General features: G+C 33.0%; 1 protein-coding gene across 2 annotated transcripts in view; it reads left to right on the top strand.

Moving 5' to 3' along the window:
* The first annotated feature begins 576 nt into the window (after nt 1-576).
* The window catches only part of LOC143253950 (zinc finger protein 474-like), a 38631-nt gene continuing 13979 nt past the window's right edge, over nt 577-25228 (top strand). For both annotated transcript variants that reach the window (XM_076508593.1, XM_076508592.1), the window contains exons 1-3: nt 577-696; nt 8120-8207; nt 11634-13277. In XM_076508593.1, coding sequence (XP_076364708.1) covers nt 12474-13277 — 804 coding nt within the window. In that variant the 5' untranslated portion in view covers nt 577-696; nt 8120-8207; nt 11634-12473. The remainder of the gene's footprint in view (nt 697-8119; nt 8208-11633; nt 13278-25228) is intronic.

The raw sequence follows: 25228 nt of genomic DNA, 5'->3' as shown, positions 1-25228 counted from the left end.
AACCCACTATTCGTTGGTAAAAGGGTAGCCCAAGAGTTGGCGGAGGGTGGTGATAAATAGTTAACTTCCCTCTGGTTTTACACTATTTAAATTAAGGACTGTTAGCGCAGACAGTCCTCGTTTAGCTTTGCGCAAAATTAAAAAGAAACAACTTATTGTGGGAACTTGCTGAAAATGTAATATGCGCGTTCCGTAAGGTCCACTAAACATACTATTCATTTTCACTTCTGTGGTTGTGTTGTTCATCTTTACACTGAAAACCGTGACAGAATGAATTCCAAATTGAGTAATATAAACTTAATGAACAATACAATAAGCATGTTTATTATTCTCGGTGGTGTTTCTTAACATAGATTCTCAACATAATGTATTTTGTAAACTATCTGGAGCTCATTTTGATATGTTGCGAAACAAGTTTAAATTGATTAGTAAGTTGACGTTAAATACTATAAACTTTCTTTCCAGCCACACTGTATTAAAGCAAATGTACAAACACACTGTATTGAAGCAAATGTACAAACGTTTTTATTTTTTATTTTTCAACTCTTAAGTAATGGTTCAACGCTGTCGCTTGGCAACACGATGAGCCAGCCACCTGTCAACTGCTGATGCCGGCTTAAAGCGGTTGATCTACAGTCAATAATGTAGGGCAAGAAGAGAGAAAGCAACGTGGCTTGCAAAATCACATTTCGTAAGGTAAGCCTTGAAACTTTAGAACTCTCTACACATTCTCTGCCTAAACACTAAATTAAATATTAGATTTAGAAAGTCATCATGAAGTGATACGTATTTTACAGACTCCGTTATAAAAGTATATTAGTTTTCTGAATTCTAAACTTATGAATTCCATTTCATTACCTAATACTGTATATAGCGACTGTCCACGATCATCACTGCAGCCGAGGGTATTTTGAAATGGTTATTTCATTTTTATGTGCACATTTCTTTGTTTTATTTTAGGCTTAAAAACGATGAGTCATTTTTTAATTATTGCAATAGTTACAGTTCTTTATGGCGTTAGATTAATATATATTTTTTCTCAAAATGTTCTTACAATTTATTATAATATTACAATAATGTTATTGTCAGTGATGTCGAGAAAACCCACTTGTAGAAAAAATTTATATGTAAAAACGGCTCGTTGTGGTTGAGAAAAGGTTTTACGTAGAGGAGCGAACAACGTTTCGACCTTTTTCGATGACCGTTTTTACATATATAATAATGTTATTGTGTTTTGTTAATGGCTCAAAACTTATATTCATTATTTTACATGTAGTTTCTATAAATGTAAAGAAATAGCATCTGGAGTATAAAACGAGTGTTCATACCATTCCGGCCCGGCATGGCCAAGTGGGTTAAGGCGTTCGACTCGTAATTCGAGGGTCGCGGGTTCGAATCCCCGTCGCAGCAAACATTATCGCCCTTTCAGCCGTTGTGGCGTTATAATGTGACGGCCAATCCCACTATTCGTTGGTAAAAGACTAGCCCACGAGTTGGCGGTGGGTGATGATGACTAGCTGTCTTCCCTCTAGTATTACACTGCTAAATTAGGGACGGCTAGAGCAGATAGTCCTTGAGTAGCTTTGCGCGAAATTCAAAACATCATACCATTCCATATGAGAAATGCTAGTCAAGTCGCAGTCGAAACACCTGCAAATTTTATGAGATCAGACTGTTGAAACAAGCGCTGGGATATTATCATTCTTGTGCAATAAACTTACAGGGAGTAATTAGCGCTGATATGAGAGCTTTACGATGAAACCGTATGGAACGAAAGTATGCTGCAAGACTTGAGGTGGCAACATGGGCTGTAACATGGTCAGATTACAAAATTATTTTAATATAATATACTTAACCTCTGCACATGAAATAAATGTATTTTGGCAGAAGATGAATGTTGATTAAAACAAAAGGAGACAAATATCCATGAAATATGCATAAATAATAATATTGTCATTAGATATGGTTTGACTTTTTATGTTATTATAGCGCTAAATGCCAAATTTAGAATAAAGAAAGTTTTACTAGATACCACTAAGAATTTTTAAATGACGTTTCACATTTGTCAATGTGTGACTTGTTACGTATTATAATTTATCTTGAACGAACTTCTAATTTATTTTGTTACGTAGTATAATAACGTAAAACTGAATTGAATTTTAATTTGGATTTTGAAGTAAATTAGATGTGGATATATATCAATTTTATGATATTTGCCAACAACATTGAGACACAGTTTTTTTTTTCTGAAAACAAATATATTTTGATATACGCATATACAATAATACAGTTTATAATAACTGGAGTTACCTAATGTTTTTGTAGTAAAACTAACGTCCGATGGTAATCCACTAAAGTCAAACGGTTTGTAATGTTTGGGAACTATAAACGTTCTCGTCAAATATCAATAGTTTCCTGAGTAATAAACGTTAATAATAATTACAACTTCCGATGTTTATAGTATACCAACTGTATAGACCAACAATATATACTGTTTTTCCGCGTGTCACGATGGCTACATTTTATAATCGTTGGGCGAGATTTTTGAAATTTCATTTGTCAACAGTACTGGTATTTACACACACACACACATATATATAGATTGATGATACTTACGTTGGAGAATCTTCTACAAAGTTATGGGATAGGTGTAGCTTAGCAATAAAGATTTAGCAGTTTTACAAGTTATATGCATTTCTAAATATATATTTAACTAAAACAAACATCGATGTTAAAATGAATATATATTAGCAAATCCATTAGCAGACTTTACATTCACTACACTTGTATTTGTTTAAGAGCTACGGAAGAAGGAATGCCATCATGTTTTTTTATTTCAAATAAGTTTTTAATTTATTAACTATAGGCCAACAGACAAGCCTGACGTATAAATCATAAAGCTAGGGAATCCATAAAAGGATATACGTGGGGAGCTTACAAAATTGAACATGATACAGAAACAGAATTTATATGTAAGTTTAGTTTGAAAGTTTTGTGAGCAGGCATTTTCTTTTTATGTTTGTGCATCAACGTTTAGAAGAAGGGCAAAAGTAAAGTTTAAATGTAAATAAACATCATTTGTAAGAAAAATTATGTAAACAGCAGTTATATTTTAAAATTATTTGTTAACTTTCATAACTTCTTTGTTTCGGATTCGAAATCAGAGGTGTATAAAATAGTTCATAGCTTTCCTTTTTATTTCCATAACTCGCTGTCCAAGATTCCTTTCATTTAATTTGTTTTGTTTTTGAATTTCGCGCAAAGCTACACGAGGACTATCTGCGCTAGCCATCCCTAATTTAGCAGTGTAAGACTAGAGGGAAGGCAACTAGTCATCACCACCCACTGCCAACTCTTGAGTTACTCTTTTACCAATGAATAATGGAATTGACCGTCACGTTATAACGCCCCCACGGCTGAAAGGGCGAGCATGTTTGGTGCGACGTGGATTCGAACCTGCAACCCTCAGAATACGATTTGAACGCTTTAACCAACCTGGCCATGCCGGGCCATCTGCATTGGTATCACTGTAAATAGCAAACTTCGGTTTTTAGCTTTATAAGCTCTTAAAATTATTGCTGAACCAACGGAGGGGTCGCTCTCTTTATATGTGAAGCAATTAATTTTAATAGTTACGATTAAAACATCCAAAGCCAGCAAAACAGGAGGCCTAAAATGTGTAATAAAAATCATATACACTGTAGTTTTTGTTCACATTTCTCTCAATTTGTCCATTTCAGATTCAAAGACATCTTGCTTAATAACTTTTGGCAGATAAAGATAGTTGTGAAATGATATTTCTACATACTTCCGAATTCGTAAATGTAGTAGGAGATAAGTTTCAGAGCTTAACGTAAAATTGTGATGTTGCTTTTTCAACGATTCGTGAACATTTAAACGTGTAAAATACTTTGTATAGAAGACAAAATGTAGAAACTTAAAATGTGAATAGTTAACTTACTGTTAAGTGCAAAGGTGTACAATGGGCTGTCTGTGCTTTGTCTGCTACATGGATCGATCCTGGAATTATTAACCACCAAATGTACCTATCACCACTAGGCTGCTAAAAATATGAAATTAACTTAGAAAGAATTTAATAGAGAATTCTTGGAAAATTAACATGATACATAATTTTTACTTTTATTTTTCGTGATGGTGCTTGCACAGAAGCGACTAACGACGAGTGGAAGTGTATAGACATTTTGCTGTGACAAGTGTATAGACATTGTATGACATACCACGTTTTTATCAAGAATGTTGTGGAATGTATTTAAGTATTTTATTAATTTCCTTCATAATTATTTATCTTTTTAACAAATTGTTTCTCAGGTCATTCGTCATTCCTAGAAAATGTGTTTACAGATAATCTTAGATGATTTAAAAGGTGTATGTGTAGACCCGTATTTTATATACATATATATATATATATCCAAAGTTAAACGTTTGGGTTATATTTTAAAATCGAAATATCTTTTTTGTAAAAGATGATAAATACATTATAGTTATTTATAAAAGTTAAATTATATTGCAAATTTATTTTTTATAAACTCCGCAAAATGGCTTCCGTCACTTTTATGAGGCTAACAGAAAATGAATGTCTATTCGATATCAGCGTCGAAAAACAAAAACAATTCTTAAAGTACATTTTACCTAGGCATAACAAAGTGTAAGAATATTATATAAAAAAGTAGTAATTTCTTTATCAACAATTTCCATTATATACACAGTGGTGTTACAACATGTAATTTTTTTTCTTTCAGAAGCGTAAAAAAAGGACAGGAAAAACTTAATTCGTTAACTCGATCACATATATATATCTTACAGCCTCATATTGTTCATTACACGTGTCTACAAACTATTTACAAGTACAAATACAAGAAAAAGTATGTAATTTTGTTATAATTAATAACTCATCTCTGAATCAACTACACCATTTGTTCAAAAACTTTTGGTGATGCAGTAAGGTCTATACGAGATCCGAAAACGTTGGAACAAAATATTAAACTTTATCTGAAAAGCCATTTGCTGTAGCTTTTCCTATTGATTTTGTAATGGTAGTTGTTTTCAATTTCTTCAAAGTTAACCGCACTCATTGCTCTGGTCGTGAGTGCCACCACACTCATTGCTCTGGTCGTGAGTGCCCTCGACTTCTGACAATTCTGAAGGTAGAACATTCTTCTCTCTGGCAGTTTACAATTTTATTAGCACCAAAAGAAAGTCTTCAATTGCACATTTTACAGATTACTGTTTTTGCAACTGGTATCCCATCATGATTACATCCATATCTATTGCACTGGTATCACGTCGAGATTTTTGCTACTTTGACTTGCAGCTAAGCTTCGAATCTAATGTTTATGGCACTGTCATGAAAGACATGTGCAGTCTTGACACAAAATCTGCTGATTATGCTTACAGTTCCCGATGATTGTTGGATTAGCAATAATCTATGCATATATATTGTACTTTAATAATAAAAGAATGGTCTAAGTAAAAGCTTCTCCATCTCTTGAAAAAAAGAAAATCTTTGTATCTCCTACAGTTCTTTTCAGTTTTGAATTGATGAAAATCTTTGGATTTCTCGTACGATAGTGAATGTTCAGTAAAATTTGCAAGAGAGTTTATTTGCTACAAGATGTGTGGTGTGCCTCCAGTGGATGAACTTTCGTACATTGTCTGACTGCCTCAAAGATTCGATGTTATTCTCTAGTTTCTTTTATGCATAACTTTGATATTAGATAAAATGCGTATATTTGTTTCATGAATTAATGTTAGAGTCTTCTTTTTGATGTGATTATTACTTTTGTAAGGTTTCTGGAGTATTTATTAAACACAAGAAATTTTTTGGGGTATAAACCAGTTGATAAAACACAAATTCACAAAACACGAACATGAGAAACGAATGGGAAAATGTAATATGGGTTATCTCTTGATTGGTAACGAACTTTCTTGTACAGTGAAACATACTAAACCTTTCAATTACATACAAGTTTGCTTATATATAGAAATATTAAGGTAAGCAGATAAAATAAACAATATGAATTGCTAATAAAATTTATTAATTTAAATGATAATTTAAAAACTTCTCACATTCTTTTTGTAGCTTTGTCTGAAAATATTCTGTCCTCTCTAAAATTATTAGATTGTATACCAGTGTGTTGGCGTGGTTCATTATGACCATTAAGCGACTGATATTAAATGTTCCTCCCTTACAAATTAACTAATTCTAAAAACTGTATAGATTTTTATGGATGTAGTTTCATACATACAGTGTTTAATACTGTATTCATTATTGTGACTTGGTTATTTTGGCCAAATATATTTAACTTAAATCACATAAGATGTACAGTGGAGACATACTCTTTCCAACACCGATATAAACACTGAGTATTGAGAATACATTAGCCTTAGACGTTTGAACTTCTTACAGCATAAAGAGTTGATGGTGCATGAATTTAATGACTGATGAATTTGTGGAATATGATTCATCTCTATCTTTCAGTGAAAGTCCATAGTCCTCTGACTACTGTAGGTGATATATTCTAGAGGTTAGATTGTCTTTATGATGATAATTTACTTGGCGAAATTTTTATGTTTATGTTGTAAAGAAGATTTTGCGAGATTTTGTCGAAAAGTAATTTATAGACAATCAGAAATCATTAAAAGTCTTCAATTTCGTATCTCTTACATAAATATTTTAAGCAAGGTTATAATGTTTAACGGGCATATGAGCAGTTCGTAAGTTTAGTCGTTTGGTTCAACTTTACAGTTATTACAAAAACTTAGTTGGTTTTCCTGTAGTGCGTTAGCGAGTGGAGCATACAAGCCACCAACCCGGGGAAGTTGATGTGTGGAATAAAGTATTCACATAGAAACAACTGAATACAAAGCAAATTACTTATTTATTTACGCTTTGTTGAACAGTTCATTACACATCGAAACTTTCAAGGTTGTCTTGCGATAACACCGCTTCTAAATAATCGAATTTTTCATTTTGAAGGTCTATAAAGTCCTTTTATTACATTCAATAACACAAATACATCATTAGTTAAGTTAGCAATTAGGTTAACACGAGAAATTCTTTCGTTTATAATCTGTATAACTATATTAACAATTCTTCTAAGATACTCTTTAGTAATTTCACTTAAAGATTTTCTTTAGTACAGCTGATGTTCACTTTTCTCTCTTTATACATCATACATTATTGAATATTAAGTAAAACGTCATTACACTACATCACAAATGACATACTTACAAGGAGTTTGTGTGCCAGACCTCTTGTATATTCTAGATTACAGCCATTTTCTTCTGGAGTCAGATTTGGTCCTCAGAGCAACTTGATAAATGTGGCGAAGTGTCATTTAGAGTCGGAAACACAGAATTATATACACAATTTATAGTTTTTTCCGATTATTTGAAACGTTTAACAGGTCTACCTTTAAAAGTAGTCCTCTTAACTCGATTGGTACAAGAGATATCTTCCAACAATAAGTGGAGTATTACATCATTACTGCCACATAAATCATCTTTGTTACTGAATCTTACAGAAACTATTTATTTCTATTATTTCATATCTATGGCGAAATCATCCAAGATTTTTAACATAGGACATTTCGAGACAAACCCAGTGATCCTGGACTCTTCACCAGGAGTCTTTCATCACAGGCTCATTAATTGCTTTTAGTGATATTGGTTCATTTCGTGGTGCATTTTATGTAACTATTGGATTTATCTCAACATACTACGTTCATATGGCGCGACCTTTGAATTTTTGTACTTTGACGTCTCGACTAGAATGCTCTGAGCCTCAAGCTTGTATCTTTCTATCTGATATTGCTTTCTTGTAAAATTTATCATTCTTTCTTTATACTATACGTTATGAAATAAAAATACATTTGTTGAAAACCTTCAAATATTTAATATACCTAATATTTATATTCTGCAATACTTCGGAACTGCTGGCTTATCATTTCTACGAATTTCAAAGTGGATCACTCTGAAATGCTGGTTACGTCAAATTACTTAGTCAAACGTTCACCAATAATACGATATTTATTTGTTGATTATGAATTAATGAAGTTGTACGAGAGTATATTTAGTATTTTGTTTACATATCTTTTAGGCCCGAACCTTTCAGACTTGGACAAATGAATATGGAAAAAAATAACAGTATAAAAGAAACACAGAGAAGTTAGATAATTTGCTTCAAGGTAAGTAACGTATTTATTTCAATTGTAATTATGTATTATATTATTGTAATTTACGAAGCATAATGTATATGTATAGTGCTGTGAAAAAGGGTTAGGACAAAGTCAAAAATTAGCTTTCAAATTACATTCAAAGATCAAGTAAAGTTAAATCACAGGTGAAACACCAAAATTTTTCTAATCTTCATACTTAGTATACAAGAAACTCACTGAAACTGCTTGAGTTCAGCAAACAGTTAATATTTTGTGTATTACCCTTTTGCTTTAATAACTGAAGACAGTCTTTCAACATTATTGTAATATATTTAATCGAACTGTCTCTAATACACTCCCATAAAGTTTCCTTGAAAAATAACTTTTGATTTGTCAAGTTTTTGATCTATCAAATCATAGATATACTCAATTTGGTTGAGATCTAGAATCTGTGTGTCTGTGTGTGTGGGGGTATTGCATCATTTGAATAACTCCAGCAGTTTCTTTCTTAACTAAGTAATTTATGCACAGGTTGGATGAGTGTTTGGGGTAATTATGTTTTGGTGGTAGAATTCTTTACCAATAATATGCAAACCACCATGAATGCCATGACAGATCAATATATGATGTTTCTTACAGTGGTTCATTATTCTGTCTATCTTGCAAATATCTCCCATCGCCTCGGCAGAAAAACACTCTCAAACGATCACACTGTCTCCCTCATGCTTCATAATAGAGTACTACGCATTTAGGTAAGTATCTTTCACCTTTCTTCCGCCGAATATTCAATCTCCGCTTTTAACCAAATATTTCAAACTTGTTTGTTGTTTGTTATTAAACAGAAAGCTGTACACAGGGTTATTTGTGCTCTAACTACCATGCGTATCGAATCCTGGTTTTTAGCAGTATAAGTCCGCAAACATATCGCTGTGTCACTTGGACTAATCTGTCCATAACAACCTTTTTCAATCATTAGCAGTCCAGTTTTTGTATATTTTAGAAAATTTAAGCCTATTCACAATATTTTGAGATTAATGTAAACATGTTTTAATTGCTACACAATTATATATCCCATTATTGTTAAGCCTTTATGATGTTGTACATCTGGACATTTTTCTGTCATTTAGTAAATGGTCATTTTTCTCATACTTGAGATCAATAGCAGTCTTCCTTCTGTCCCGAAGGCTGCATAAACGAAGATATTTAACACCAGTATTATTGTGGTTATGTTGTCTGTCTCTTTTTTCCTATTTTCCAATTTACTTGTCTCAGTTTCATGATCTAGGGTGTACTTTATAATTTGGAGAGCAACTCTGCAGTAATTTATCAAAGAGACCGGCCAACATCACGTATAGCTTTCATGTGAACTCTCTGCTCTACTGACAATTTTCTACGCTTTATGGGCCATGACATGTCAAATAAATTTAATATATGATGTTATTTGTGGCGATCTATTAAGTTTATTTCTTTAGTTTCTGAAAACCTGTCATGGTACAGTTTCTTAACTATATAGAAAAAACTGTATCATGACAGTTTTTCAGACACTAAATTTGATCAGTGTGTTCATTCAAGCAGAACTCTCATGACATGCCCGTGATACAAGTATATGAGAATTTTAAATAATGATAAATATTCTCACCTTGGTTCATTCACTTGTCAACAGGGATCAGTCAAACATTAGCAGAGTGTTGAGATTTACATTCTGTATATGTGTGTGTTTTCTTATAGCAAAGTTACGTCGGACTATCTGCTGAGTGAACCGAGGGGAACCGAACCACTGGTTTTAGTGTTGTAAATCCATAGACTTACCGCTGTAATGTACGTTCTGTAATATCGTGGAAGAGTTAGCCTCATAAAATGGAAGGAATGACAAAATATTGTCTTTTCCTAACAAATTAACACAACAGTACTGTTTATATAAGTCTGGGAGTAAATATTATAATATTATATATATATATATATATAAATTTCCTCAAACGAGTTTTAAGTTTATTTTATTTTTATATAAATGAATCTGTTAATAGGTTCATGGAGCTGAAGATAGATCTTAAGATACCAGAAAATAATATGCAATATATATTTGTTTTGTTTGTTTTTGAATTTCTCGCCAAGCTACATGAGGGCGATTTACGCTGGCCGTCCCTAATTTAGCAGTGTGAAACTAGAGGTAAGGCATCTAGTCATCACCACCCATCATAAACTTTTGGGCTACTCTTTTACCAGCAAATAGTGGGATTGATTGTCACATTATAACGCCTCCACGGCTGACAGGGTGAACATGTTTAGTGTCACGAGGATTCGAACCCGTGACCCTCGGTTTTGAGTCGAGCGTCCTAAGTACCTGGCCATCCCGGGCCTAGAATATGTCGCTCTATCAGTAAACCATATATACGTATAAAGTTAATTATAATTAATATTAATTAGTTTTATATGAAGTAACGAAACGTTCGTGAACGACACTCAAGCTTGCTTCGATAAATTGACTTCACAGCGGCTCAAAGCTACGTGTAGGGTTATAACACTTAAATTTGGATTTCGATTCATATAACTGACATAACGTATAGCTCACGATTCAGCTCTTTGATTAGAAGGAGAACAAGCTTCTGATTGCAGATCATCCAGGTAAATTAATAGGATATCGATATCATTTTATTTTTTGTTTTTAATTATTGAGAGCAATGCTCTTCGAACAAGGCTTTGAATGAAATCGTTCTTAAATGTTAAACAACATTTCTGTATAAGTATATTATTAAAAAAATAAAAGTGATACAGCCAGCGTTAAATTGCTGCACAATAACTAAGATTTATTGAAAACAGGATTCAGGCCTAAAAAAGACTGACTACACAGTATAATCGGGAATGTAACTGTTTATTGCGGTATTACTTTTAATTTTTTAATAATCTGAGACCACTATGTTCTGTATATATATAAATTAGGTTTGTATCCAACAAAGTGACGTAACTATGTTACTGCTTATGAAGTTTCATATGATGACACAAATGTAAAATATCAGTTAAGAAGTTCTATAAGTTGCCTCTACTGTCTAGTGCTCATACGCCTCAGTACAGATTACACTGTACAAATTAATTCCAATTTTTTTCAGCGTTAAAAACTGTTAACATTATGATTATTTCATTTGTTAAATTATACTTTATATGAATTGCAATAAAAATTATGATTTAGATTGATTCCGATGTCCGTTTTTGACATACCTTCGTCGTCGTTGTAGATAAAGTAAGAGAACTAGCTAATTATACAAAAATAGGTAATAACTGAAGATAATATTTTAAGATTTGAAGTAAAAAATGAAAGAGAAGCCGTGAATAGTTAATTAATAAATAAACTTCTTTACTTGAGTGCTCCATATGTTTCTGTTTTAACAGCCTTTGTAATTGTTTTATCACTTCTTGTTTATTTCGATAGTTGTCCAACATATTATCAATATTATTTTTCAGGTCATTGACGGCCCAGTAACATTACGATCTTCGGTAACGATTCTTTTTATGGAATTGAAGTTGGTAAATTTGAAACGATTATTAGGATTATGGGGTTTCTTAAGCTGCTATCATTTTTGATATTTCGACCAACGCAGAATAACGGATGGAGAAATCACAGGAAACGTTATCTCCAACTTTCGTTTGTGGCTATGTTTCGTATTTTATGCTTCAAAATGTATCATCGTGTATTCTTTGAAAATAGAAAACGTTAACATCAAATTTTATACGTTAAATAGCTACTGGTTCCTTGTAACTAAATTTACTGTAGCTCAAAAATTCTTTATTGACTTACTGCTTCACAGTACAAATACACGGTTGATAGTTTTTCAATAATGAACTATTGTAGTTTAAAACATTGTATAATACATTTTTATTTTAAATAGGCTCTACCTATTACTGTCACAGAAAAAGTGGAACATTCTCAAGTATAACGTTGAGCTCATGAATATTTTCTGCTAAAAAAATTTCGTAAATTAAAATAGATAGTATTCTGTCGAAACCGTCTAATGGTTATGATAAAATAGGTAGCATTTCGTCCAAATCGTCTAATGTAAACTTCCCACGACTGCTATGAGTAAGAATATAAAACTATATAATATGTTTTCACTAACTCATAACGTCTTATTTTGCGTTTCTCCAACGACTGTGCTCTTGGGTGCATTTGGTCACGCTTAATATTATAACTAGAATAAAACAAAGAGTCAATTACAGATGCATATAACAAGGTACTTAGTTTCAGATGTACTACATCAGTGAACTTTGATATTTCAGTTCGTACGCTTGAGCTTAGAGATAAAAATGGAAGACAACAATAACGACGCTGCGGTTCTATCAGAAAGACTTATACGTCCCCAGACAAAGACACTGGACAGACCCACACATAATTTTGACCTACCAGTGGTTGATAGTGATGGTAAGACTTGTAGGTCAAAGGGAGCACACAAGACAGTTGCTGTTCAGAGGTTTTCTAGGTACAGTATTCCACCACAAAATGATTTTACTAGAACTATGAACAAAGTACCCAAACAAGCTCATACTAAAATGAATAACAATAATTTTGCACTAAGTGATCATAAATCGTACGATCCTCTTAAGGCTTGTCAGGATGGCAGTAGAATTCCCTTATCAAAAAATGTACGTAATTTTAAAAATCCTCACAGTCGCAGGCCTCCTCCTTGTAAGGCTTGTACCAGAAGGATCGCCCCAGAGCGCTTGCATAATCATGGCTGTAACACTTTGCATAGTAATAAATCTAAAATTACTAAAGCTTTTGTTTCGGACGAGTTAGAAGTCCAACTTAAAAGTGAAATAGAATCAGACTCGAAAGATATCCAGTCCATTGAAAGAAACAGCCACACGGAAGAGAAAGTCGAAACGAGTAGAAATGATAACTTTACTAAAAAAGTGAATGAACGTAAGAACGTTTCTAAGGTACTGAAGATTCAACAAATTCACAAAATGGACGTTGAAGCAGGTACAAACGAGTTAAATCCACAAACTGGAGTTTCAAGCGTAACCGAACCTCCAACTACAAGTTGTTACATTTGTGGACGTGAAATTGGTAGCCAGTCGATGTCCGATCACGAACATCAGTGTTTACAGGTTAGTTCTTTTTAATGTCGTGTTCATCTATGTATGTGTGATCAAACTAAAATTAACTCTACTATTAACATGATCATAATGCTTAAGATAAAATTATATTTTATGTAAACTAGATTTAAAATATATGAATTGTTTCTACTAGAAATGGTTCTGAGACGATAATTAAAAACAACTTCATAATACAGTGGCCACTACTCATAGAATAACCAAGACTTGGCCACATTTACAATTATTATATGAGATTTAGAAAATAATTAAAACTTTTTTATTTTTATATATGTGTGTATATATATATATATATTCTGCTTGAGACAAGGTTGTACCAACTTCCTACTAGAAGTCTATATCCCCGATTTCGAATTGAACAAACTGATTATGAAGGTCTCTAAATGTAAAAGTTGGTGAAGTATTGCGAACTAAGAACCCTTTTTTAAATTAATGTTCTGTCGAAATATGTAGTTTGTTATACTAATTATACTCCATTATACTAATAAATCGTTGTTTGCCAACTTATTATTATATTAACATAATAGGCTTCCATACTAAAGAACCAACAACCCTAATATTGTACACAAGCAGGCTTAATGGTTTACAATACTTCACCAGCTTTCGGCATACATATCCGCATTTTCAGATTTTTGTACTGCATATATACGGCCCGGCATGGCCAGGTGGTTAAGGCGCTAGACTTGTAATCTGAGGGTCGCGGGTTCGAATCCCCGTCACACCAAACATGCTCGCCCGTTCAGCCGTGGGGGCGTTATAATGTTACGGTCAATCCCACTGTTCGTTGGTAAAAGAGTAACCCAAGAGTTGGCGGTGGGTGGTGGTGACTAACTCCTTTCCCTCTATTCCTACTCTGCTAAATTACTTACGGCTAGCTTTGCGTGAAATCCAAAAACAAACAAGCATATATACACACGAATTGCGTCAAATAAACTTCAAGTAAAGTCATCGACAACCTCTGCTGAAGACTTATTTTGTTGGAAGAAAATATACCTTGTAACATCTTGAAATTAAAAGACAAATTTCAATGCTCTTTTTATACAACTATAGATTTAAATCCACAATTGTCAAATTAAGAGAAATGTAAACAAAGAAAAAAACAACAGCAACTATATCCTGCGATATTTGTTTTGTCACAAGTATTAAACTGGATGTGTTGTAAAAAAAATTTGTAGAAGAGACCTTTAGAGCTTAATATAATGTAACTTTGAACACACGCGTTTATCAATAAGTCATATTGTAACGCCTATATATCCATTACATTAAACATTATTCATTATTTACTGTTAATATATTTTCGTATGCATAATTTTCTACAAATACATATCTATACCAATAAGCAAACATATTTTTTATAGGTGGCAATCCTTGGTAGTTTTTATTCCAGACATATCTTATTGGTGTACTTATTCACTGTACATGTTCCATGGACGACAGTGTAGTGTATAAGTTCTCTTCTAATTCGTGTTTCTTATAGACAAGAGAAATGTAGTGTCTCGCAAGATTGCCTGTGGGGAAGAGTTTCATTTTTAAGTGTTTTTATATTCATTTTGGTCTTTTCTCATAGTGTTCTAGCAAAGTATTGAGTTCGAAACAGACTATTATGTTTTTTTAGAGAAACGACCCTCATTGCTTTGTATTTATATAAAAAATATATTAACTTCATTTTTATATTAAAAGGTATTTTACAACTTTTAAAAAAAATATGTTGTAAGATTGTTTATCGTTCATAATAACCACATATTTGGGATTTTAAAATGTTTTTAAAGGCACATTGTGTTTTAGTTATTTTTAAGGTTATTTGTTCATTTTACAATAATATATTTCGTTCAGACATATAAAGATAAATAACCATTTTTAAATATTTCATATCGTCCCGTTAGATTCACAATTATGTTCTGTTGAGGAAGGAAATGAACAGAAATCGTGTATTTGTTGTACTAAGTTTAAGTTTGAAAACAGATCATTTTATTAGTGTACTAATGACAATGGTCTAAATGACAGACGCTCTCCCCATTTTCTGTCTTTGTTATACAGTTTCTGATTGTTTGTCTAAAATAATTTAGATAAAACTAAGTCTGATCCTCTGTTATTAAAAAGAATCAACTAAACATTAATATAATGATTCAACTACTAAAATTTTATTGTGAACTATTGAAATGCTTCTTTATCAAACCATTAACACTACCATTTGTCTTCTGCAGTGTGATAAACCAGAGGATACTGCAAAACATAAGAGCTTAGAATGTAACAGATGGTTCACTATTGGAGAAAATAAACTTGATATGGTATAGAGCAAAATGACTTAACTAAATCTATCTCGTCTTGTTTCACAACAAGAAAAACTTTCCTTTTTCAACCTATCATAACTGAAGTAAAGTAAAGAATGATAATTTATAACAAAATAAGGGTTTTAACTGTTGCTTATAGGTACATATTTTTCTATTAATATACAACCAAGCTAAGCTTTAATCACTTTGTTTCCACCAATACGTAAATTGCAGCTGAGCTGCAATTGTTACTTTTCTAGAGATCAAATGAAGAAAATAATATGTTGACATATTTAGGTCAGTAACCTATGAGTTCTTGAAGTTGAAATTTACGACTTTGAATTTCACCCAATAAATTGTCCATTAATTCTCTGGCTCAAATTGGTGGCACAACTTGGTCACAGCTATGTTCCAGCTTTGTTTCACTCCTAAATGTTCAGTGAAAACCAGAGATGGGCCATTAAAACTAAGAATGAAGTGTTAGACTACCTGCTCCTGAGTTCAGCTGTTACAAGCGATCAGTTGCTGCACATTTGAATATCACGGACAAAATCTGCTTGGATTAACTCACAATATCTCTAATATTGGCCAAAGCCTCTCCCATGCGAATTCTCAGAGATACTGCCGATGTCGTATGTTTGTAGAAGTAGACGTACTCAGGGTTACTGGCTCATATCAGTATTCAGTTCTTTATCAGGGCAGCAAGGTGAAGAGTTGCATTTGACAATTCATCCTAAAGTTCTGCATGGCAGCACATTTTCTCATAATTCTTGCTTGTCCTAGCAAAATACCTCTCGGCTTAGAGAAGCTCACAATTGCTCATTGTTCATGATATTTTTTTCCATTGGTGTCCGCTGTCTCAACTGCCAGGAAAAAAAAAAAACTCTTACTGACAAAAGTAGTCTAACAGTGGTACTTCCAGTCTTTTTTTAGGCTGGATTCAGGTGTTATTCACCAAAGCTGTGATTGTATTAATCTTGTTGACAACAGCCTAGGAATCCCATAAGGACCACCATATTTATTCTCAGGCTCACCAGGTGCCATCAAACTTGACTTTTTAATTCTGCGGTTACAGAGAAATCTATTTAAGAGACCTTTACAAAATTGGCAGAACATAAGGACTTTTTCTAAACTTGGTACTTTTTTAATACAGTGGTCTCTCTCTCTCTCTTTATAGCAGCAAACTTTCTCTCTCAGTTATGAGTACTTCAACCCACAGAAAATATTATTCTTTCACTAAGAAGCATTCCTTTAAACTTTTACAAATAAGAGCAATATGCACAGAAAACTCCACAATAAAATTTTATGGTAATAGCACCACATTTTCTCCTTCCTACCCGCTTTGTGATATTTTCAGGTTAAGTTAATTTTCACAAATAATATTAAATGGGCCTGCTTCTTTTATGAGATAATAGGTAGGAAAAGTAACAAGTCATCCTGAATTTCTAAAATTTGAGTTCTAAGCTAAAAAAATAAAGAGACTGGGCATAATGTGTCAAACAAAATGAAAACAATCGTTACTTATTCAAAGACACCAAATATAATACAGTTACTTGCGTTGGACATTGAATGGCCATTTACTACTGAATTCGTAAATTCATTATAAGAGTTTCCTCCCTCAACGCGTTTTTTTTTTTCCCAGCCACACAAACCACACGATGGATCACCATTTTGCATCAGCTGAAACAAAGTAATATTATTGTTAAGGTAGGTACTTTAACGTTTAGAGGAAAACTTTCTCTATCTGATCTTCTGATATTTCTTTCAACTTGCTTGTAAACTCTTTAATACGAAAACAGAATACATTGTTAATACCAACATATCCTTTTTTGCTTGAAGTGGGATATGGTCACAAAAATATCAGTTATCAGATGCTAATATTTCAACCTGACCAGATCTTTTTTCTATTTACTTTATCGTTTCATGGGCATTAACTTTATACCATAATAAAGACTTAGGCTTTTTTCTCGTGCCATAAACCTGATTTCTATTTGATAGATGATAGAGATTGCTTCAACCATACCTTTATTCGAACTGTCTAAATAATACAGAAAAGTATTGTGCAAATGGACTAGCCACTATTTCTCTGGACCCCAAAAATTTAAAACAAATTCCAGAACCGGTTGAAGGAATGGTCTCACGTATACCCTACCCTCCAGATACACTGAATCAACTGAGCAATACCTTAGTGAAAGAATGAGGAAATATTCCTGAGTAATCTATCCAGGTTATTGTGGTTGCTTGAGAATGTATTGCTCTTACTATACAACTTTATTTCAACACATTTATAACTTTCATCAATGGGACTTTAGCCAAAGAACAGTCCATGTAATTTTAAACACAAATATACAGTAGATTTTCAACAGGCATTTTTTATTGAAATAAGTGATAGTAACTCATTCTCATAACGACTACATACATTTGTCCGAAATACCTTACAAAGCTGACAAAAGGGATATGATAGAATAAAATGGAACAAAACTGATTTCTTGCGTGTGGTGTTATAGATGTAGAAATACTATATATAAATCGATTACCAATACAGCTAGCACGTGATTTAGTTACAATAAGAAAAAAGATGAATGACTGTAACAGAATGCTTGAGAATTAACTCGAATAATATAATAAAATCAGTTATGTGTTCCCAGTCAGTTCCATTTTCACCAAGGATAACTCGCTATATTATTATAACTCCTATATATACATACACACTATTCTGTAAATAGCGTGTTGTTTTACATGCTTTCATTGGCGTTCTGTCATTATTGTATATTCGTATAAGTATAAAAGTTAATTTATACCATGAATAGTTTATTACGTTGTTGAGTTGGATGCAAAGAACAGTTTAGAGTTGACATGTTTTGAAATTAGTGTTATCGTGACAAGTTTTTGTTTTATTCTTCACTGCATGAGTTTTCTTTCATTTTAAGCACATGAAATTACATACATGCATACATACATATATGTATATATATATAAAGAATTACAGCTGTTAATCAACACCAAGAGTACTTCATTCACTTTAAAAATTGCCAATATACTGCTTAGACGACAATTCATTCTGATACTCCTACAAGTTGTTATATCCTGTCAAGGAGTTCCTGGGGGAACACAATGACATACCCTTGATTCTAACTAAAGAAGCCTTACTTATGGATAATTTATGCAGATTCATTAGCATGTTAATGTAAGACTAAAATATGAGATGGAGTATACTTCTGCTTAAAAACAACTGTTATAAAGCAAAATATTTTTCCCGAGCATTTACGTCTCAAAGGACTTCTACTATGGTGTTGGTGCATCACAGCCTTGATTTTGAGTGGCACTTGTACCAATACCATTTGTTACATGTCAAGGGGTGAGTATGCCAAATACGATGCATTGTTGTAACAGGTGACGATTTGTATGCTGACCTACCTGACTAGTGCAGTTGAGCAGACGATTTAGGTCCTTCTCATTTAACATGGGTATAACAGTTGTATTATTAATATCCACGTGTTTATTTTACCCTGCTTGGCACATGTGTGTAATAATACTGAAACATTTTACGAAGTAGTTGAAACATTTATTTTCGCCTGTTCACAAACATGTTCAAGTATTTCGTATTTTATTAAGCTTGTTGTGCGTTCTTTTAAACGTTCGATTTGAAATTCTTACGAACTAATCTGATATAAATTTCAAGTTTTTATCTGTCTCAAGACTCATTATGCAAACGTAAACTGTCTAAGAAATTATAGTAAACGTTAAAGCGGTGGTTTGTAATTTAAATTCTTATTTTAATCTCAATAAATATCTTAGTATAGCAATCTTGCAAAAGTAAAGGTTTATTTTTATTTGGATTATGAACGCAATGGAAAATGTCAACTGAAGACACAAACAGTATAAAGTAATAAGAAATTTATGTATCTCATTAAAGTATGACCTACATTTAATCAATTCATATTAAAACATGAAAGTTTTATCGATTTCACAAACAATGGATCAATTCATCTCGTTCTCAGATGTTCTCATTTCCATTATATTTCACGAACACTGTTGTTGCACTGTGCAGTTGTATATTTGAACGTTGCTAAGAGAACGTATTTCAAGGACACTTGTCACACTGTAGCATTGTATATTTGGACGTTGCTATAAGATATTTAGTAGAACAGCTAACATCAGCCATATTTTGGCAAATTAATATACAAATATAAAAGTAAAAGCAGATGATTTCATATATTTAATATTAACCTTAGATATGATATATTGTCGAAAACTCAGTGTACGTCGTTTTAAGGACACTTTCAACAGAAAACGATGAAATATTGTAAAATCACTGTTTAAAAAAATCTATATTTTTATTTGTGTTTTTTAAAAGTACAGTCCTTTATGCATATATGTAGTGTGTGTGTTTATGAAGTATAGATTTTAGATTATTTGTTTATTAGTCACAAGATGAGCTAAATCAATTAAAGCACTATGCGTATGTGTGAAATAATATAAAGTAGGGTTAATTATTTATACTACCGCGATTAGTATCTTTCACTCACTTTTCTTTTTCGAAGAGACAATGTCCCAAATAAAATTTAATTTCATCGTGGTATTCATGTTAAAAAAAAATAATTAAATTTTCACGTGTTTAGGTTTATTAGTATACCAAATACATCTTCATAAATTTTTAATAAAGTGAACAAAAAATATTAGCAAATATTTTCAAGAAGACTAAAAAGTCTTTAGTATTTAAAAGTATATATCCTAAAAGTATCACTGTTACACGGGTTCGAATCCCCATCACACCAAACATGCTCGCCCTTTTAGCCGATGGGGCGTTATAATGTGACTGTCAATCCCACTATTCGTTGATAAAAGAGTAGCGCAAGAGTTGGCGGTGGGTGGTGATCATTAGTTGCCTTCCTTCTAGTCTTACACTGCTAAATTAGGGAAGGCTAGCGCAGATAGCACTTTTATAGCTTTAAGTGAAATTCAAACCAAACTCACTGTTGCTGTTTTCTAAAAACATGTCATTCAAGTCGTTGCCAAGTTTCAGTACATCGGATCAAATAAAACTGCTATTGTCAATGTACATGTCTTTTAATACTTTTTAGCTCTATGCGTATTTAATATATTTAAAAGCTAATGCTTTTTTGTGTTTAGCGACATCATTGAAGAGTTGGGGGCAGATAATGAAATACATTTGCATACTCTGTTGTTTGTTATTTTTATTATTTACTAGCGAATGTACCCAGCTTCGCTCAGCTTATTAGGTTGATAGTGTGTGTGTGTTCTGAGTCCATTTTAGCATAAAAGTTTAACTTATACACTTTTTAAACTAAACAACATGACATAAAAGTCATTGTTGGAACTTGTTGCTACAAGAACGCATTATCTTTTCTGCATATTAGTTGTTAATGAAGGAACCACTTCTTTTCAGTGTGTGCTTTTTGCCAGCTTGAGATATTAAAAACATGCGCACATGCACGTGGATAAGATAAGTAATACCCAGGTGCACACCCTCAGGGTTCACTTAGTATTTCAGGTTTCTAGATTCTTTGTTCTTGGAGCTATGAAAGTCACAGTTTTTTAATGCGGTTTTTCCGCTAGCTTACCTTACAAAAAGATGAGCACTTGCACGCGGTTAAGCAATAACACCTTCAGGTTCCATTTAGTATAGGTGCAAAATTTCAGGTTCTGTGTTCTTTCCTGTTGGAGTTATGGTGGCCACATACACACACTCCGTTTTATTACTATAGATTTCAAAACATGTGTGAATCCACCAAAAATAAAATGAAAATGTTACAGTTCATAAAAATAAAAATTTAGACGTGATAGATATTGTTACCTTCATTATTATTATCTTTGTAGATAATTGTATTACTTTACAAAACACAAATATTTTTGATTCAACGACCCTGTACTATATCTTCTAATTTTTAGACAAAACATCATAACGCAATGACTAGTGTTTTTATGTTTCGGATAAATTTAAAATTGTTATCGATATGTTTTATTGGGATTGCTCGCAAGTCGATTTTTTTTTCATTACGCGATTGCCGAGGTTGGATACAGAACTTAGAAAAATGAAACAACTCAAAAATCTCCTTTCGTTTACTTTGTTTACACACTGAAACGAAAACTTTTGTTAATGATACTTTTCTTCGTGCCCTATACATTTTTGACAATAGATGTTAAAACGTTTGCGATTTGTGTGGTAGACCAATTTATTTTAGATGGCATAAAACGAAATGTTTCAGGTTGAGAAAGTATTACAATATTTCCGCTATTGAACATTGTGTAGGTTTGTGTGTTTGTTCTTATTGCAAAGCCACCTCGGGCTATCTGCTGAGCCCACCAAGGGGAATCGAACCTCTGATTTTAGCGTTGTAAATCCGGAGACTTACCGCTGTACTAACGGGGAGCCATTGTGTACGATTACTAAATATTGTACATAATAAATTATCAATTCTTTGCTTGCTTGTTTGTTTTGAATTAAAAATAATGTGTATATCAGAAAAATAATTAATCTGAAGTCGTAATCTGAAGGTCTGTAACATCTTACACTACTAGACGAAAGGTAGCTAGGCGTCACCACCCATCGCCAACTCTTGGGCTACTCTTTTACCAACGAATAGTTGGATTGACCGTATTATTATAATGCCCTCTCGACTGAATAAGCGAGCATGGTTGGTGTGAAGGGAATTCAAACCCGCGACCTTCAGATTACGACTCGAGCGCTCTTACTACCTGGCCATACCGGGCCCCTATCTTTTGCCTTACATTATACATGACAGATGACTATATGCTAGAGAACATGGCTCAGTGGTTAGCCTTACTGTAAATATGAGGTTCCATGATCCGAGTCGTGTTACTGTCACAAAAAGAATATGTGCATGTGTGTGTAAACTTGCAATATGCAAATTGAGGTCCTGGATGCGTGATCAGAATGACGGTCGGAATAGATCAAGAACTTTTGTTCATTGCTTCAAAATAAGGGGCAGATGGCTGTTATGTAGCTTTCTGTAAAATTCAACAAACAAACAAGTATCATATGCCTCGCTATGAAATCCAATTTACTTTTAATTATTTTTCTGAGATACACATTATTTTTAATTACATTTAAGATTTAATGGTTTATATATAAATGAAAAGTTTCTAAATATTATACACATGTGTATTCATAAGCTTACATTGAAATATGTGTATATCCCAACTTCATTTCACACATGTATTCTGATAAATTGCATGATCAGAAGATATTTAAAGTTTTTCTTCTCTAAATTCAGTTCAAGTGGGCGGAGGAAAGTTTAGCAACCACATGGGAAAGGCATGTTAAACTTTGAAAGGAGCACGCAATTTAGCAATTTGGGAAGAGCCATGGAAAGAAACTATACTTTTATTGCATGAAGATATTACTTCGTACACATACGTTATAAGTTGACTTCGAATAATACTAGTGTATGTAAAAAAATTATTCTACTGACCAACATTTTATATTGTTTAGAATAATATAACCGTTCTACCGTAAATTCTGTCATTATTTAAATCATTCTAGTAACTACCCCGTCATTATTACAGTCTATGTATAACACACAAATATATTACAATATATAGGTTTTATCGCTTCATTTATAACTAGTCCAATGTGAACTTTCAGCACAATTAACTCACGTTATAGTTCATAGAAAGAAAAAAACAAATTGATTTCCTTTGAAGAATTACAATTGACTTTACTATTTATAGTACATCGGGGATTTATTTCTACTTTAAATTTCTTCACCTTCGTTCAACCTCAGGTGGGTCTTTTCGATAGAAGTAGCTTAATAATTACTGTTATTAGACTTATTTTATAAGCTCTAGTATCATGAACCACTAAGGGGTCATAACCTTGATCGCACTAGAATTTACCAAAAACTTTAATAGAACATTCGGGCAAAATCCATTGTGAAAAGCAGAGTTATTCTTCAAACCACGCTATAAACCTTCCTAAAATCACTCAAACATTGATAATAAGTAAAGTAATTGATTTCACGACTGTTAGACAAAGTGAAAATTTGCCCATTTGTTCATATTATTATTATTGTTTCACACGCCTACAGCAAAAACAGCTGGGTATTTTACACCAGAACTTAGACAGATATACTATATGAAACCCTGTGAATATCCATGACCTATTTAAAAGGTAGTTATTTTTCAATGAAAGCTAATTCACTTGGTTATAAATACATAATAGATAGGGTGTTGTTATGATTGGACACCTTTGAAATCGGTGCGTGTTAAGCGCGTGTATACACGAAATCTTAGGCACAAAGCCACCTGGTTGAGTAAATAATTACTTTAAAAAACACAAAGTTTTATTTAAAGCGATGTTTTAGACGTAGTTGCTATGTTTAAAAGAGCTGCTGTATTACTGGTAAATGTTATATTTACTTAGTAGGAGTTATATTTTACTCTAGGCATATATTTGCCTACCTTTTTACATTAACAAAACCAACGTACAAGGTAATTAAAATTCAGAATCTACAAATATGGGTCACAAAAAAGTAAGCAGACAAGTTGGCCCAAGCTACAAAGCCTTGTTATGGCTCCACTATAAAATTATTACAAGTGATATCTGCTTTATTGTGGAATCGCAAAACAATTTCGTAGAAAAACTGAGAGCATTTTTAGGCTTAACTCAGTCTTCTTAATTTTCTGAATCTTTAACTTTCCGAAATAAAAAATCTGATTTTTTCCCTAGCGTGCATCTTAGTTGAAAACTTCAATTAGTGCATTTTGTAGCGCATTAGTCGGGAGTTGCCACGTGAAAGGGTCTCGATTTTGCTGTTTGCATACTGTTACTCGAGTTACTATATTTCATCGTTATTCGAGGCTGCTGTTTCTCTCTACGACTATATTCCAGAAAGTTTTAACAGTGGATGATTAATAGTATATTTCCCTACTCAGGAGAGGATAATGATACTATTTCCCATACTTAGCTGAAATCGTGAGTGTGTATTTAATAATTATTGCCACTATATAGCTATTGTTATTTTTAAATACTTAAAGTTAAGGTAACAGTTGAAAATGTTGGCGACCTACATTAAGTGTGTCATTGTTGTCTGTCTTGCATGTACACTTAGTGGCCACTTTATTAGGTGCACCTATCTAGTACGGGGTAGGACCACTTTTGCCCCCAGATCAGCCTTAACTCTTCGCGGTATGAATTCAACAACGTGCTGAAAACATTCCTTAGAGATTTTGGTCCATGGTTACTCAATAGCATTATGCAGTTCCTTCATATCCGTCGGCCATATATTCATGCTGCGAACCTCCCGTTTCATCTCATCCCAAAGTTGCTCTGTTGGAGTACACTGAAGTCACTGTCGTGTTCATGGAACCAGCTTGAGATGATGCATGCTTTGTGACATGACACATTATCCTGCTGGAAGTAGCCATTGGAAAACAGGTAGACTGTGGCCATAAAGGGATGCACATGGTCCCCAACAATGCTCAGGTACGCTGTGACATTGAAATGATGCTCAACTGGTATTAAGGTGCCTAATGTGTGCCAAAAATATTCCCCACACCATTACATCACCATCAGCCTTTACTGATGACACAAGATAGAATGGGTCCATAGATTTATGCTGTTTACGCCAAATCCTGAACCTACTATTTGCATGTCGCAGCAGAAATCGAGCTTTGTCAGACCAAGCGACG

The sequence above is a fragment of the Tachypleus tridentatus genome, chromosome 6 (genome assembly GCF_004210375.1).
Source record: "Tachypleus tridentatus isolate NWPU-2018 chromosome 6, ASM421037v1, whole genome shotgun sequence".
In the NCBI taxonomy this organism is placed as follows: Eukaryota; Metazoa; Arthropoda; class Merostomata; order Xiphosura; family Limulidae; genus Tachypleus; species Tachypleus tridentatus.
This window is presented reverse-complemented; position numbering and strand designations above follow the sequence as displayed.